Source organism: Sitodiplosis mosellana, unplaced genomic scaffold, assembly GCF_009176505.1.
Source record: "Sitodiplosis mosellana isolate CC-2019 unplaced genomic scaffold, AAFC_SMos_1.0 Smas_scaffold_6226, whole genome shotgun sequence".
Lineage (NCBI taxonomy): Eukaryota > Metazoa > Arthropoda > Insecta > Diptera > Cecidomyiidae > Sitodiplosis > Sitodiplosis mosellana.
The window spans coordinates 21,138,654-21,156,264 of NW_022601467.1; the positions used below are offsets into that span (position 1 = coordinate 21,138,654).

General features: G+C 37.3%; 2 protein-coding genes across 4 annotated transcripts in view; one reads left to right on the forward strand and one right to left on the reverse strand.

The window, feature by feature from the left end:
• Positions 1-13,971, reverse strand: part of LOC129579258 (uncharacterized) — a 36,094-nt gene extending 22,123 nt beyond the window's left edge. The window contains exon 1 of one of the 3 annotated variants that reach the window (XM_055469132.1): positions 13,677-13,971. The gene's annotated coding sequence lies outside the window, so the exon portion shown is untranslated. Of the gene's footprint in view, positions 1-2,640; positions 2,955-12,584; positions 13,391-13,676 lie in introns of those variants that run through there. The other 2 variants (XM_055469130.1, XM_055469131.1) reach the window with 2 other exon arrangements.
• A 630-nt stretch (positions 13,972-14,601) lies between these two features.
• LOC129578075 (uncharacterized) lies at positions 14,602-16,409 on the forward strand. The gene has a single exon (XM_055466158.1). The coding sequence runs from the start codon at positions 14,712-14,714 to the stop codon at positions 16,296-16,298; it is 1,587 nt and encodes a 528-aa protein (XP_055322133.1). The 5' UTR covers positions 14,602-14,711; the 3' UTR covers positions 16,299-16,409.
• Positions 16,410-17,611: the final 1,202 nt, after the last annotated feature.

A 17,611-nucleotide genomic window follows, 5' to 3' on the forward strand; every position in this document is an offset into this window, starting at 1 on the left:
CTTCTTCTACTTCTTCTCAATGTGTTTTTTCTTTCAGGTTTAGGAGAAATACACTTTTTCCCTCTCTATCATTCACTTTCATGTATTATATGTTCAGAATCCAGCAACTAGATAATATCGAATATTTGCATAACGCGTATAATTCACGAACAAAATAAGTAATACGTACACACACAAATTTGCATTTGCAATGTACGAAAATTGTACAGGGCTCATTTTTTGGGTACATTTTTGTTGCTAATTATTCGTGTAGAAAAATATGTGTGTGTATATATATTTACGAAAGGAATTTATTTTTCGTGCATGTTTTCGACCGAGAAAAACTTTCAGATCTCAATTAATTATTGAAATTTAAAGTTTTGTTTTGTGTGCCGACCAACGAAAAACACAAACATACCCTAGAATTGGGTTAAAGCAATTATCAAACATAAAACAATAGAACCGCACGTTGGCTCTTTAATTTTTTTCGTTTGTATCTCTCTCTCTCTCTCTCTCTCGTACGCGGGCGCTGTACGAGTTTTTGTTGTGTGTGATTTCAGAACCAAACCGCATGGCATGTGCACGGTTCTTCGTCGACAAGTGGCATAAATGCATTTTTCTTCGTCTATTCAGAGCTACTTGCTATATGCATGCAATACCATGTTTCCAACATGATTTCATCTCGACCGTCCTGCTTCTCGGGACTCTGTTTCTTTTTTCTATCTTCATTTGACTACCATCAAGTTGAAATTCTCTGCACAATTTTTTTTTTATCAGCATCGACACATTCTGGGAGGTCGTCATGAATTTACATTCGTCAATTCGAAGGCTTTGACCATTTTTATTCATCAACCTCAACCGAAAAACAATAGCAAAGGGCGAGAGAAAGATCAACATATTCCGAATATTCTGATGGGTTTGAATTGGCATAAATTAAAAGAATTTTTGCCAATCTTCATGGTGCTTCGAAATCCGTCTCGTTGAATTCATTGATTATTATCTAACGACCAACATGGAATGCGAATTTTGTTGTTTTTTTATACATGGTAATTTGTCTTTGTTTGGCATTTTTCGCAGGAAATAACATTCGACTGTCACTTTTGCACACGATTCGGAATTGGATATGTGCACCGCTTTTTTTTCTCTTCTTTTGGGTATGTTTAAATTCAACTTGTCGATTAAAGTGTTGAAACTCTCACTATCAACGCAGACGCGGAATCGATGAATGAATAAGTGATTTTTCGCACAACATTGCATATCAAATAAATACGAAAACGAAATGCAAATCACAGATGAAAACTAAGTTGCCAAATCGATTGAATAACCAATTTTTAAGCGAAGAGTAGAAAAAGCGTTAAGCATATCGATCGCATATGAAATTTTTTTTTCTCTTCTTTTTCGTAAATGACCAACATGAATTGATATGGTGTGGCGTGTGCGATCGCAAGCGGGAGTAAAGGAAATGAATAAGAAAAGTGTGTGTGTGTGTGCAAACCGATGGTGGAATTTCAATTTATACAAAAAAAAACTCAATTTAAATATTAAAAAATTTCATCCAATTTGTTTACACAGAAGAATGTGTGTTTTGGTTGAAATTCAAACGAATACGAACGAATAAAAAAGACGTTGAGCTCAGCGAATCGTTGAAAAAAAAATATCGTTTCAAACTGTAAATCGAAACGCTGATTCATTAGAGTCGATCAATTATTTGTACTTGTACACACGTTGTGTCGCGTTAAACGTGTCTTGTTCAAATTATCACTATTTGTTGACACTATGAGCTTAATCGATTGCTCGATTCGCTTTTATCATTTGCGAAACAAATCGGTATTCAATTTTCGTCTCTTTCGGTTTGCGTGAGAGTGGATTCGACTGTTTTTTTCGTCGCTGCTGCGATCGCAAGCCGTGCTTGTTTGGGAAATTTCATTCATTATGGCATTTAATCGGTAACGGCTTATATACTTTGAATTATTATTTTTTGTTTCGTTGTAACTGTGCTTTGCGTCGATTGCAAGTCAATTTTTTTCTCGAGTGACAGCGAAAAAAGTGACCGTATTTTCGTCGCAAAGATACGTGTGGTGATTTTGTTGATTTCATGATTCATTCCATGGATATTACGGAATATGCGTTGAACTATTTCTTAAAATTCTGTCTGTTCTTTGCTGTAAGCTGCGCAATCAAAATGCCGAGCGCGAGACTTAATGGCCACAGAGGGAATAGTGCGTGTGTGCGTCGGTGTTTTCTTCTCTTCCTTTGTTGCTATGAGTTAGTAGTATAAAGCAAAATGATCAAACAAATCATTGGCACTTTGACATGAGCACACATGCAGACAAATTGTGGAGATCGATCTTACTTTTTTGTTCATTCACGCGTAACTTCAGCACCATTCAATCTCTCGTTCGGTGATTATAATTTTTACCGCTTTTGAAACCGTGAAAGAAAATGATTAAATCCGGATGAAACACCTATGGTATGGACGCTTATGGGATTGGATTAGAAGCAAAAGACCCGGCGTTTTCGAGGCGATGATGTTATGGACGAGTGTCAGTAATCCAAAGCCGAATCTTTCGGCTCAAAATACCAAATATACCATTTTATGAAGTAGAATAGGAAGATAGCAAGGAAAGCGAACTTCAGATAAATGGTTAAAACCTCACTCACGTATCGCAGAATTTTGACGGATTTTCTTTTAACACTCGCTCACAAAAAGAAAAATAAATAATAAAATTATCGCAAAATTATTCAATCGGATAATTTTTTTTTCTCTGAATCTCCACACGCTAATTTACAATGCACAAATTTGAAGGCACACCAAAACGCATAAACGATAAAATGCGCGCAACACGTAAGCGATTTAAAATATTTGGACTAAAACTGAATGGGTGTGATAGGTATTGGTTGTATATTATCAGAGCCAGAGCCAAAAATTTGATATCGAACTGCTCAAATCAATCGACAACACTCAACTAAATCTTAATGAAGTTCAATCTCGTTGGTACTCTTCACTCGGTGTGTGTGCTGTGTTCGGTCGATCGGTGTGTAGCCTGATTGCTGTTTCCCTTTTTGCCTACGTTCGCTCTGTTTCTGTCTCCATGTATTCGGTTACGGCTGTAACTCTGGTCGGCCCAGTTGTAACTGTGTATTCAATATTTTTATATATGTTTGATTCGTTTTGAACAGTTCGTCGCTTTGACATATATAAAAATATAATATATATATATATTCAAAACAAAGATTCAACACACACCGAATTTGTAGAGAATTTAAGTTTGCACACACCAACAAAACGGTGCATGCTTGACAATCTTTCTCTCTCTCCCGCTGTTTCTCCCTCTATTTTTCCTCTCGTTATCTTTGTGTTGCCTTGTTGGTCACACTTTTCCGCGCCGTTCGCACACACCGCCAATCGAGAGCGAGCGAGCGAGTGATACAGCATGCTCACGGTATACAGCACACACACAGACACACACACACACACATGTATGCATGCACGCACACATCCACAGCTCTGAACCGCATTCACATCGAACCTTCATACGATCAAAATATCGCAGTGGAGTGCTTTTGTGTATACATTCGTTTTATGGTATTTTGCTGTAATTTATGCAACCGAAATTCGTATTCGAATGCGACCAAATGGTGTGGCGCATGTTTTATTACATAATTGATGTTATGGTTTCTGTGCAAGTGTCTCCGGTTGCAAGAATTTAATCGATTGACTCGATACTTATTCTGAAGGCCTGAAACATGCGGCAATGGAAAACCAATCGATTTGTTTCCTTTCTCCCTCTGTCCCGTGTTGTGGCCAAAAATAGTAGTGCGAGAAAAAAAAATGAAATTTGGTCCGTGGCCAGCTGTTAGATAAAATGTATTTGTCACATTGAATTTGTGTACAGGCTACGCGCACGGAAAACGGGCAGCCACAGTCAGTTGAGCGTTTGTTAATCAACGACGACAGCAGCAGCACCAACAGCAGACGACAAATACAGAAGCCATCCACACACCGGACTAAATGCTCTGTATACATTTGAGTATTTGCTATTTTTTTTGTTTCGATCGCTGAGAGTGCTTCACCGTTTGAAATTGGTCGATGCTGACGGTGTTGATGTTGACAAGACAAGACAAGTTCGTATGCTTCTCTCTCTTTGTTTCACTGTGTGCTTTTTTTTCGTAACATCTTAATTGGCATTTAGTTCAGTTGCCGTTTGGCAAACGGACAAATATGCGAACATTACTAATCGAATGCAATCCAATTGTTACCTTTGCACCGCTAACACGTAATCGAATATATCGCGAAAGCGAGTTCTATGGGCGATATTCAATTTCATTGCTTCACTTCAATTCAATTCAATTCACTTTACGGCAAGCGATCGCTTCACAGGAGATCGCCACACATCGCATTTGATTGTGCATACAAGAGTGCGCGCGCGCGTGTGTGTTTCTGTGCGCTTGTATGTGGCGTTGTAATGGCAAAAACACAGGTAAACCCATTTGCTACGTGATACAGCACTTGTTCGCACTATTATTATATGTAGAGGAGCGTGATCGATTTAAAGTGGATCAATCGATTGCATCGATCGATTTAGAAGAGATGCGCCGACACCATTTTGCGTGTAATATTATGCCAAAATTAATGCATTTTTATGTAAAGTCTATGAAAATCTACGTGTGTTACACGTAGAAAGGTGTCAGCGCAACGTGCGATCGTGTGATTTTGCTGTTGTTGTTGTTCTTCAGCATAGAGTTGAGCTCAGCTCAGCGAGTGCAAATGGAATAGCAAGAGAAACAATATATACGTTGCGTTCACCGCAACACTGTTGCTGAGGTCGAGCCACACGCATACACAACACACAATACAAAGGAAAAATACACACGATTGAGTGTTGTGTATGTTTATTACCATTTATTTAGTAGCATAATCAACTGATCACTTTCGCTTTTATTTTTTCGTGTGTGATCGCCTTTTGCTAACTGGACAGTATCACACTGTTTCACTGACCTTCGAAACAATTTATTACCATGGGAGAAAAATTAATAAAATCACCAATTTTCTTCGCTCATCTGCTGCTTTGCATATCAAACTATTTTTGTGTTTCCTCTCATTCTTCTTCTGCTTCATCACCATCATCTGGTGTTAGATCAATTTTTGGCATTTTGTTGAATGTGTGCGATCAAATGTAGCGAGACCGGTCATTTCCGAGAACCATTCTTCATCGGCCTTTTGTGAGTGTATGTGTTTTATTGTATTTTTCGCTCTCATACGATTATCGCATCAATCTCACGCTCTCGATTGTTCGAACACGTAATCTGCTCGTATATATACGACCACCAAATTAAATTATGGCCCGTGTTTGCACTTTAGCCTTTGCACATCTTCGCCATCACACTGTGGCTACCAGTGGCACGGAACTTAGAAATGACAGAAAATACGCATATCATGGACGAGGTGACATTTAAATTTGCAAATTATGAAGGAAAATAGTGAACACCATTCAAATTCGTGCGTCGCATGAGAAAAGGAATTGAAAAGAAAATGTTCACATATTATCACATTAAGATGACACACAAGGACGCAGTCATTTAAAATTTGGAATCGACTTTTTTTTTCTTTCGAATAAAATTAAAAGTGTATCGGAATCGAAAAAGTTATTAATTTTTATGGTGATGCCGGACATTTCTGTATCTCATTTTCATCTGGTCATTGGAGCTAGTGCTGCCAGTTGAACCAAACTGTTCATGTTCGTTCAAGTTCGTTCAAGTTTTTTATGAACTTGAACGAACATAAACATTCATTTTCATGTTTTGAACAAAGTGAACTGAACATGAACGAACATGAACAGAGAAAAATTGTCTTTGAACAAAATGAACTAAACATGAATGTTCATTTGTGTTCACTTTTGTTCACTTTTCAAATCCCGTGTGCAAATGAAATGACTAACAGTCACTCAGTTGTATGTAACTGTTTGTAGTGATACACAACTAAAAATGGCTAAATTGATTATTTATTTATTTACACCGCCAAAAACTGGTGAATAATTTGTTTGCAGGAAAACGACTCCAAGAGTCGTGAAAAACCTGATCTTTTTGTGTTTGTACATACAATTTAGTGTGTGATAAAAGTATGTCTTAGTCTTCCTTGATTGGAATAAGTATTTGGTCTATAAACATTTTAACACAAAAAAACCATGCGTTTTGTATGGAGACAATCACGTGTAGTTATTCTTTCAGTCAGTTGACTAATTTGGGACATTTTGACTACGAGTGATTTGCGATTAGTCTTTGATCTGGTCAAACGTTCAATGGTCGATTGCCTTTTCATCAGAGGTCGCAAGCAGTGGTCGCAACGGGCGCCCGTCCCGAATTCCCGCCCGAAGCCCGCCCGAGCCCGAGCCCGAACTTTTCGGGCACGGGCGGGGTTTGGGCTGACCTCTTCGGGCGCTCGGGATTTTACGGATTTCTCGGGATTTTTTCGGGCTTCGGAACTCGGGAACTTTTGGGAAAACCTTTTCTTTCAAATATTTAAAACACAGAAGCCGACTCAATAAGTTCAGTTGTTCCTTAGGAATATAATCATTTCATGAAACTATCAAAAACTGAACGATTTTTCGTCGATGAAAAAATTGAGTGGATTTGTTCCCTTGTATGAAGAATTCTCCACATCATCTTTTGATCTTTTTGGTGAATTTTTCTGTTTTGCAAATTCTAAACATGGCATTCGTTTCAATGAGTTCTGTTGGTATATAGGAACTCATTCAGTCCATTGAACCATCATGAAAGACTGTATTTCAAAATTTCGTCGAAAGAATTTCAAGTCAATTTTTTCTCAATATGTATGATTTTCGATTCCAACTTTTGAACGGCAAAATTTTTTGTTTTACGTATTTTTGCTATGGAATTGGTTTCAATGTGTTCAAGTAGACTCCAGAAACTCATTAAATTGATTAAACTATGAATTATAATTCGATTTGAAAATTTTGTTGAAAAAAATTCTGAATCGATTTTTGCCTTATATGAGGGATTTTCGATTGCAACTTTTGAACGGCAAATTTTTTTGTTTCCAATATTTTATACACAGAAGCGGATTCAATAAGTTCTGTTGGCCCTTAGAAACTCATTGAATTCATTAAACTATGAAAAACAGCTTTATTTCAAAAATTTGGTGAACAAAAATTAAATCGATTTTTTGCTTATCTGAAGAATTTTCGACATGATCTTTTGACTAACGAAATTTGTTGTTCTGGGTATTTTTGTCGTACGAATGGATTCATTATGTTCAGTTAGACCATAGGAACTCATTCAGCTCATAAAAGTACCGGAAATAAATCGATTTAAATTTTTCATGAAAAAAATTTCAAGTCATTTTTGTACTCGAGAGCAAATAAATCGAATTTCAAAACGCATTTTTTTTTATTTTGCATGTTTCATCGTTTCAAACGATTGAAATATGTCCAATGAAACGCTATGAACTCGTTTTAAATATAAAACAGTGGCTGTATGGATGATTTTGAATTTTCTGTAAACATACAATTTACGAAAACAACAACTCAACGGAAAATACCGTTCTGAAACACAGAAGATTGAAAATTTGTCTTATAAAAATTCAATAATTTGGAGCATACAACGCCAATATGGACAAATCATAATCGAATGTGTAAAAAAGGCGCACACGGAAATTAAATATAGACTTGGCATAAACGAGAAGTGGAAAACGACGGCCACATCAAAAATAATTTATAATAAAAAAAAATTCATATGAAGAAAATTCTAAGGTGCTTATAAATGTGACGCGCAACATTTGAATCATGACTGAATATTATGTGTGAATTTGAATGATTTTCCGTAGTCGTACAAAGTCGCTGGCTCTCTCTTCGTCAAATTTTCAGTTCAGATCAACCGTAATATACAGTTTTCACTTGGCGTGACCAAAAAATTTATGGTTCATGCGACGTAAATTGAAGACGAGGTTAAACACACAGAGGAAAAAAAACTACACACTTCCGAATCATGTGAACCACACCATAGAAAAGGAAATGGACAAAATGAAAAGCGAGCACGAGAAACGAGGGAAAAATACAGCACAACGTGCTTTTGGCGAACAATTGGAATTTCATTCATTAAATGAGTGCCGTTTGAATTGGCTCATAAATGGTTTGAAGTGTTGTATTTTCCGTCTAATTTGACTAGACACACAACATGGTTAGTATGGTTCGCATCATATGCGAGAAATAGAAATAAGTGGCTAACAAGAGCTGTAAAAAGTGTCGAAAAAAAGAGAAAGAAGTCGATAAATCACTTTCAATGCTCTCTCAGTGTCCGCTGATCTTTGTTTTCTTCTTTTATTTCGGAATGACGGACGCGAATGTACACCGACACTCTTCATTCATATGCATTTATGTACACAATAGACAATGAAGCGATTAGCCATTAAGCTCCAAATTTGAAGCAATCTGCAAAGTGTACAGCACAATCCACACACAAACAATCATACAAACAATGAGCTTTAGGCTTGAACTATAGGCTTGAAAGAAGCCACCACCTCGAAGCCGGTCAACTTGTACGAGATGAAATGCGCACTTCTCTCACTTCTGATGCATGTATGTGTGTGTGATGGTGGTGTGTTTTTTCATTGTATTTCTTCGACTCGAAAGCAAAATCGAGCTTGTCTACGCAAAGCAAAGCGATAACTGTACAGCTCAACAAAACAATTGCCGTGCGCGCGTACACAGTGAAACCACAACAACGAACGATAACAACAATGATCTGCGCTAGGCATGAACTAGCAAACGAATAAAATGAGTGAAATAAAATTATAACGCTTTCGACTTGATTAATTCAAGTGTGAATATGTTGTTGCGTTGCCAATTTTCATTCTATTTTTGGATGATTGTTTCTGAACTATTTTTAATCTGTTAATCGGTGGCGTTACTCCTATTTTATTCACCTTTTTTTTGCCGCTGTTCTTTTCGGTCTCTCACAACACGCGTCTGTCGTGATCGGACGATCAAAGAGATGAGCGAAAGAGAAAAAGGTGTATTCGCCGAGGAATATTTCTCAATAAATTAGAAGCTTGAAAAGTTAGAGATAACTTAAAAACCTTTGACTGTGTGAATCCAAACGATAGAAATGTGGAAATAACGTCTCGTTATGGCATTGACGCACAATGATGTCGCTCCATTGAGTATAGTCGCTCATAGCACTCACATTTGAATGGTTTGGAGCAAAAATGTAATACAAAAAAGTTGAGCTGAAAAATGTCGATGATGAATGAGCGAAAAAGGGATAGCTGTTTAGTAAACTGTATATTAAACTATAGTGAACTATATAGCTATCCCTTTTCATTTGACATTTTTCCGCTCAACTTTTCTGTATTAAATTTTCGCTCCAAACCATTCATTTGTTATCGACGACACCGAATCCATGGCAAATGTTTGACCACTCATCGACAACTGACAATGTGGCAAATGTTACCCTTGATTATTGACACAAAAGAATGCGAAGCACTATTGAAATTGAAACATTTACACAAGGATGGTTTTCTCGGTATTTTTCGGACCAAAACGGGGCATACGAAACGAAAACAAGATTCGTTAAACGAATGAAGTGATCTACTTCAGTGTAGATAATTTGTTCGTTTCAATGGTTTTCCACATGAATGGATTAAATTGGAGCAGAAAACTCTTGAAATCGAGATTCGAGATGAAATGTTGTGTGTGTGTCATGCGTGTACGCACTCATCTATGCGAAGATCGTTACAAATTCGGCCCATTGGATGGCTTTCGATCATCATCGCCGAATCGATCTGTAGAGCATTCCACTGGTCGTCTGCAATGGTGTTCAATTCGCGTCAACACTTGACGTCGACGACGAAATTCAATTTGCCCCGAATGTATATAAGCTCAACGTGCAATGTGGTTGACAACTAATTCCGTTTCAATCTGGTTTATGAAAAGTCTTTTTTTTCTAGTTTTACACACGTATTCGATGGCCAGCAGTCACCGTGTTGTTTCTGTGTTAAAAATATGTTCATGTTAACTGGCGAATAACACACACACACACACATCAAGAGTGGAAAGAAATAGAAGAAGTAAAGTAAAAAAAGCCACTCGATATCGTGTTATCGCAACGTCTGTTTTAACATCGATTTCATTTTTCTGCGTGTGTTTACGATTTCATGTCGACGATGTCGACGACAACAACAGCGACAACGACAATAAAAATAATGTTACACACGAGAATATACGAAGTGACGCTAGTAGTTGTCTAAAATGTTCGCTGCAATCCAGCTAATGGAGTAATGCATTTATTTTCATTTCAGTTCGTGTATGTTGCAGAGAGCCCAAAAAGTGAGCCAGCAAAACGAAGCGAAGAAAAATGAAACACACAACAAAATATATGCGTTATAAATAGTCGAAGCGGGGCAATTAAATGCACCGACATTTCTGACGTATTGCATCGAACGGACGAGAAAACTTCTATCTATAGCATTTTGGTTTCCCTTTCGAATTGTGTCTATTGACGCAAAATAAAGATATGTGCGATACAAAGCACATGACATTTTTCTTCTGCGATCGATAGATCGAACGATCGGTTGGGGAGGTGTGCTGTTGCAGCGGTGGCGCGGCGGAGACAAACGACGACAACGATAGTGACAGCACCGCCGCTTAACTCGAGTCTCGAATGCAAACGAGATAAACCAACAACTAATTTCCATTTCATCTGTTACCTGATCAATTAGAAAAGGAAAAGTATGATGGAGTGGAGCGTGTGCTGGAGCCTTTAGTCTTTTTTTTTCTTTAATCTCTCTGTCACTTGCTGAGTTCGGGTTTGGCTAGCACTTCGCTTACACCAAGCACATAAATTATACTGCAGAATCGGTAATTGAATGATTGAATGGGGCTTCTGTTAAATCGAATATAGGATTTGTTTTGAATGATTATATACTTTCGAATCATCTTTTATCGGGCTTGTGTAATGCACGCGCGCGCGCACGTTGCGCTCACAACCACTGATTGGAGTATATGGGTTAGTTCCGTTATTGCAACAGACTTAAATGGTGATCGTCGCACGGTGGAATGAAAGGTGATATGGTGAGCGCACGGTAGCGTGTGCATTGCACATTCGTAAGGCGGTTAGCCGCATTTTCTGAAGACGAAAAAGAAAGAAATAGTAGAAAATAAATTGGTATCCCTTATTTAGATGATTGCTACTTTTGGGGCGGAGGAAATGGGTAAGAATGTGTAATTGACTCGTTGAGAATCGCTAAAACCGCAAGAAAAAAAGCATACACACCGCGTTCAAAGAGCACACGGCAGAGAGAAGTGCAAGAAAAGAAAAAAAAAGACTCGACAACATGTACATAAATTGAGAACACACATATTTGATGTGTGGCCATGCAATCGACGCACACATGCACATAGCCATTATAGAGATTAGATGCCGGTGTGATGTGCCTGCAGCAAAAAATAAACTACGATAATATTGCAAATTTAACGGGCTGAGACGTAAAACAGTGCATTTTACCATTTGAAAGAAGAAAAAAATGTTCATGATAAAAATAAAAGAGCAGAAGAAGAAGAGAAAAAAGATCGTTTCTCAACGTTTCGCACTGCACATACACACCGACCATATCCAGAGATAGAGATAATAAATGTAGTAATGAGCATAGAAAGAGAAAAAACTAGACAACAACAGAAGAAGAAGAAAAAACGCTCACTGCTGTTCACGCATATTTAAATGAACTGGCGAAAAAAAAACTGGACGAATGCTTAATATGCGTGTGTAAAATCATGCGTCCGTGCAATTGTTCACAACAAAACCAGCTTTTTGTTATCTCTCGCAGCCATAAGCAGCAGTAGCTGCTAACGTTAACTTTACAACCGACTGAGAAAATGTGAAATTTTTTTTTCTATGACTGAATTTACTTATATTTTTCAACCCAAACACACAATTTATTTTCAATGTTCGATCATTTATCTACGCGATTCAATTTAATTGACGAATGCGAATGCGCTCGTTGTATTACGTCGTTTTTTTTCTGTCTTTCTTTTAATTTCTTATTTGGTTGCGTTTTGCATACTAAAGCCATTCCATGCATAATGGCAACGAAACGAAACAAAAAACGATATATTTCTTTCCGCGCTCATTACGACGCTGATTCGCGAGTGCACGACGAAATCGAAAAGAATCATCGTTCCAATCTACCGCTTGGAATCAACCGATGAATTTAACGACTTCCTCCGGTGCGTTGCTTTTTATTTGCTTCGCTCTCTTCCTTCACTGAACATCAAAGCATCTTAGCAAAATCTTTTGTTCGGTATTCTCTGTCGTTTGACATGTCCAATGAGTATTTGTTTTCCTTTTTTGGGAAATTGAGCTGCTTTGCAGCGGCTGTCTCAAATTTTTTTTCGTTAATGCTTTATATAAATCACGACAGCACATAAACTTAGACGGGATATTTTATCATTTAAATAAAAGAACAACAACAACAACAACAACCAACAATCGATTATGATTATATGATTGCAAAAAATAGTTCCTTTTTTTCGGATTGGGAAAAGAGGCCCAAATAATACCACAGCGATAAAACGCAGGAAAAAAATACGCACCAACGGCTTAAAACCAGTTGTTGAAGACTTTTGTTGTAGTTGCGGTGGCTTCGATTCGTTGTATCGTTATTTCTTTTCTCGCTTTTATTCAGTTGGCCCGCTGTTAATCTACCACTGTCGCGGCGATTTGTTCGTATATGTGATTCGTTTGCAGTGTTTTAAATTCGTTTCTCAATCGGATTGAAAAACGAAAAGAAAAATCCAAAAAATAAACTGTAAACTGTTTATAAATATTTACGTGTTCAATGTATTTCACTTATATCACAAACGCACATTCAATTTTTACTCTCAGTATAGATTGTTTTTTTTTCGGTCGCTCCTTTTTTCCGTTGTGCGATTTTAAACCAAAACTCTTACGTACGGTTGCACAGTTCTGAGTCCAACGTGTATTTGTTTTTTTCTTTTGTTGTGTCCATGCAATTCTTGTCAGTTCCGTGAAACGGAAGCGATTACTCAACGACAACAGTTCGACGAAACAAACAAACAAACAAAAAATGTTAATGCATATAAATGTCTTTTTTTCCACAGCAAGCAAGGATCTTAGTGCACACAGCGCGCGATTTGACACATACGAATCGGATGCTTAATCTTGCTGGCAAATCTTTTTCTTCGCCACACACACACACACACACAAACACACATACACAAAATGTGCAAATTAACAGCAACGATGTCGACGACGACGACGATGATGTTGATGATAATGGCGACAAAGAGATTTTGTTGCTAAAAAGCTGCGTGCAAGCATTGACGGTATATTTTCCCTCTCGCAAATCGTATATATGTTTTACAAATAGGCGAGATATCGACGAACGCGCACCATTTAATTTCTATGGATATTTTCACAAGCAGAGCAAACTAGTTGTTTTTACTTTATATCTTTCGTTCGTTTAAAAAAAAAGATTTATATATATATATAAACTTAAACATCAACAGCCACGGCTACTAATGCCGTTTTGTACTTTTCGTCTTCTCTCTCTTCAGTAATATTTTTTTTCTTCTCTTCTTTATATAATGTTATAGTATCAACGATTTCTTTTTTCTTCTTCGTTAATATATTGTATTATTTGTTGTGATTTGAAAATTACATACGTTTATATTTATCATGTACTTGTAGTGCCTTTAATTTTTCTACTGCCTTTTTGCTCTTTACTTCTTCTTTTTTTTATTTTTCGTATGTTTGCGTTAATTCTAACTCAAGATATACGAAAAATCTACCGAAAAACAGCAACAGAAAAAATTTGAAATAAAAAAAATAACACACAGAATAAATCAAACAACAAATATACTGTGTGTGAGTGTGCACATATATATAAAACCGAAAAAAAAGAGCGAAAATCACGAAATTCCACGACAGAAGGAAATTTTCTATGTTGACTCAAGCAAAGTTACTAAAAGACTAAATGGTATGGACGATGTGATGCATGGCGTGCGCGCGCTGTGTGCTTTGTGTTGAATGTCGATTGTACTTCTGATCGTGGTTGGTTCGATGCTGTTTTTGTATTGGTCGTTGGCCTGTTTGGTGAATGCACAGCATAGCCGTGTATTACACACTCATCAACAGAATCATGCATTGTTTTCCATTGATTTTCTTGCCATGGTTTCGATGTATTCGCCACTTTATACGTATATATATTCGCTCTCTCTCTCTCTCTCTCTCTCTCTCTCTCTCTATCTCTGGTCGCTTTCTTGCTAACTACCTTTGCAATTGAATCTTTGCTGTTGCCACTGTTGCTCGTTTGTGGTTGTACGCTGTATTTTCATTTGCTTCTGTGTTATTTTTCTTTTTCGCACAATTCAATGTGCATCAGTTTGAGTGATATGTGTACGAGCATACATCATGAATCAACCGATCAAATTGGCATACCTTTATCAGACGTGTGAGTGATAATTCCGAGCTGAAAATGAATTTGATATGAAAACGTAAAATAAAATATGATCGAGTTGTTTTCTTCCTAGTAGGCATTGATGTCAACATCAAATCAATTGTTGTTCTGAATAGTTGCTTTGTGAATTGTAGAAACTTGCTTGCTTTTTGATGGCTTCGAAAAAAAATCAAAGTAAACCGAATAGAAATGAAAATCAGTTCAAATTTTAGTCATCACTTTTAATCGGAACATTGACAAAATGAAGACGATGCAGTCAAAAGTCGGTAAAAAGTATAATTACTTTGGACATCGGCCACCGAAGCCACGATTACGGCCAGATTTAAAGTGGGACTCAACCGATAAGGTCGATCAATACAAATGCATTCAGCGCATATTTCACTTGCATTTCGAGTTGGAACGAGCAAAACATGAATCCGAATTGAAGGAGAAACGCCTATTTCTGACTGAGCTCGATCAACAAGTCAAAGAGAAACAGTTAAAATTGCATGAATTAAAAACGGTCGAATTTCAAAGGGTAAAAAATTTGCTGAAAGAACGCAATGAGCCGGTTAATGCACAGAAATCACCCGATAAAATCATGGAAGACTGTGAATGTCGACTGTTTGACAAACGCAAAATGTTGGATCTACTGCGTTACGAGCAAGAAAAATTGTGCCAATTGTATGAATACAAGCTAATTTATTTGGCCGAACGACAAGACCGTGAGAAATACGTGGAACCGCATCAAACCAATGAAGAGTTTAAAGTCAAACATTTGGAATATTTACTGGGCAATTCCGAAATTCAAATTCAAACCTATGAAAATTTCCATCGGCATTGCGAAAGCGTTATAAACCAGCTAACCGAAGAGTCGTTACACTATGTTAACACCTTGAACTCTCTCGAAAGTGAGGTAAACGAACAGAATAACATTTTGAAATCGATCAATAAATTGGGAATGCCAGCATATGAAAGCGCACAAAAGAATAAAAAATATTTGGAAAATATGGAAAAACGAATGTCCAGCGAAGCGGCTCGACGTCAAACCACGATCAGCACATACAAACGCGATCTATTGAAGAATGAACGGAATATTTTCAAGCATCTGCCGAAAGATGAGAATTTCATTGCCATCGCACCCGATCGATACGTACGAGAAACATCGAGCGTATTCGATTTGCGTTTGCACTATGAACGAGTCGACAATCAAACAAAGCAACTGTGTGATGCGGCTGCCTGCGCAAATACAACGGAACTATTTGCAACGGTAAAAGATATTTTCACGAAATTGAAAGCGGGCGAAGAGAAAATCGGCGTTCTGGAAAATAAACTGGTCGAAATGGATGAGCGCATAGGGAAGGCGAAACAATTTAAAGATCAACTCAGCTATAGCGTTCAGAATGAAGATATCGAAGTGATTAAACGAATCGATCATGTTAATGAGCAAATCGGTTTGGATTTGCAAACCAGAAAATTAATCGGAGTTAAAACGAAATCAATCGAAGGTGAATTGTTTAAAGTGCAGTTTGCAATGCAACACTTGGTCAATTTGCTTCGTAATGTAAATGGCAAGCGGCCAATGATCCGAAAAGAATATCCAAATGAAGTTTTGGCTTTACCTCTGCATGATTTGCATCTCGTGTCGTATGAAGATAAAGCGATTCCACCCGAAACAGTCGAAGAAAACGTCGACACACTGTTCAAAGCCGTTTTCAATCGCATCAAACCATTGATGAAAGAGTATTCACAAATCAAAACCACGTCCGATAACTTTTTACACGATTGCGAGAAGCGACACGAACATCTTGTGCTGGAAGAACTTTCAGAACATGCCAAACACCAATGACGATAAAACAAATGAAACTGCAAAGCAAAGAAGAGCTTTTTCAAAAACTTTCAAACTAAAATTAATCTCCCGAATGTAGACAACCATGAAAAGAAAATGAATAAAAACGAGTCATTTACTTACCTCGATGTTTCTTCTTTGTGCTCCTAATTTTTCAGGCTTCACCAATTAGCATTTGCTACTGTTTTTTCAATCTTTTCAGTTGATCATCATCGTCAACTTTCCCAATCAGTTTTCTTATTCAATCTGAATACAAATAAAAGACTCATCCATCTATTTACTACAGAAGAAAAGTCCAAAGTTTTTATTCCAAATGTTAGTCATTTTCATCGATCTAAATAATTTCTCTTCGAAAGCTACAAATTTACACATATTGGTTTATCATTAAAAGAGAAGAAAAAAAAGTAATTGAAAGGTAGTGAAGAGGAGAATGTCCTACATAGAAATAATAAATTAAATCGAATTTGTCTAATTTGTCGCGGATTTATTCATCCTTCATGATGATTTCATACTCGTCTTCTAATTTATTGTCATAATCGATGTTGTATTTGTTTTTCCATGGGCCGTGTCCGTGATCGAGCCGCTTCGGAGCCCCTAAATGTGACAGCATTCGTGGATTATCATCATCTGTGGGTCGTTGTTGCATGGATTCCTTTCGATGTTTTGTATTATGTTGTTTGCCCGCATTGCCGGTGCGATCCGTTGAAGTGGTGATCGTTCGACTGCCACTGATGATGATCATTCGCGTTTTGCCCGCACTTGTTGATGTTGCAAACGGTGCTTCGAGCACATTTTCCGCCTTAACTGGGCTCCAAATTTTATAATTTCGCGTCTCAACATCGAAATCATTGAATCGATTCGAACTGTTTGAATTATTATGATTAAAACTACTTTTGTTATTTCCACTTAAACTAATTGCGTATGCGATATCGTTGACATTGCCAAATGTGCCAGTGCCAAGCGCTGGTTTTAATGTGGTTTTTATTGGATACGAGCCTTTCGACACCAAACGATCTGGCCAAAAATTTGAACTTTCCTCTAAATGATTGCGTACTTTACGTTGTCGTCTGCTCTTGCGTCTTCTTCGTCTCACTGGCGTCTGTGATCCATTCACTATATCGAATAATATTTTCATATGGGCTTGCATATGGACGGGCAATTTTTGTTGTTGATAGGAATTTTGTGATTGGGCTGCATGTAATTGTTCATTGATCATTTGGATTGGAATTGTTGGAAAGATCGGAGTCATTGGAATTGGATTTGGATTTGGTTTTTGGGTAATAAATTGAATGGGCTGTATTGGGAGTGTTGCT

What these genes read in the sequence shown, in the direction of transcription:
- LOC129578075 (XM_055466158.1), top strand. Translation starts at nt 14,712, where the DNA reads ATGAAGACGATGCAGTCAAAAGTCGGTAAAAAGTATAATTACTTTGGA.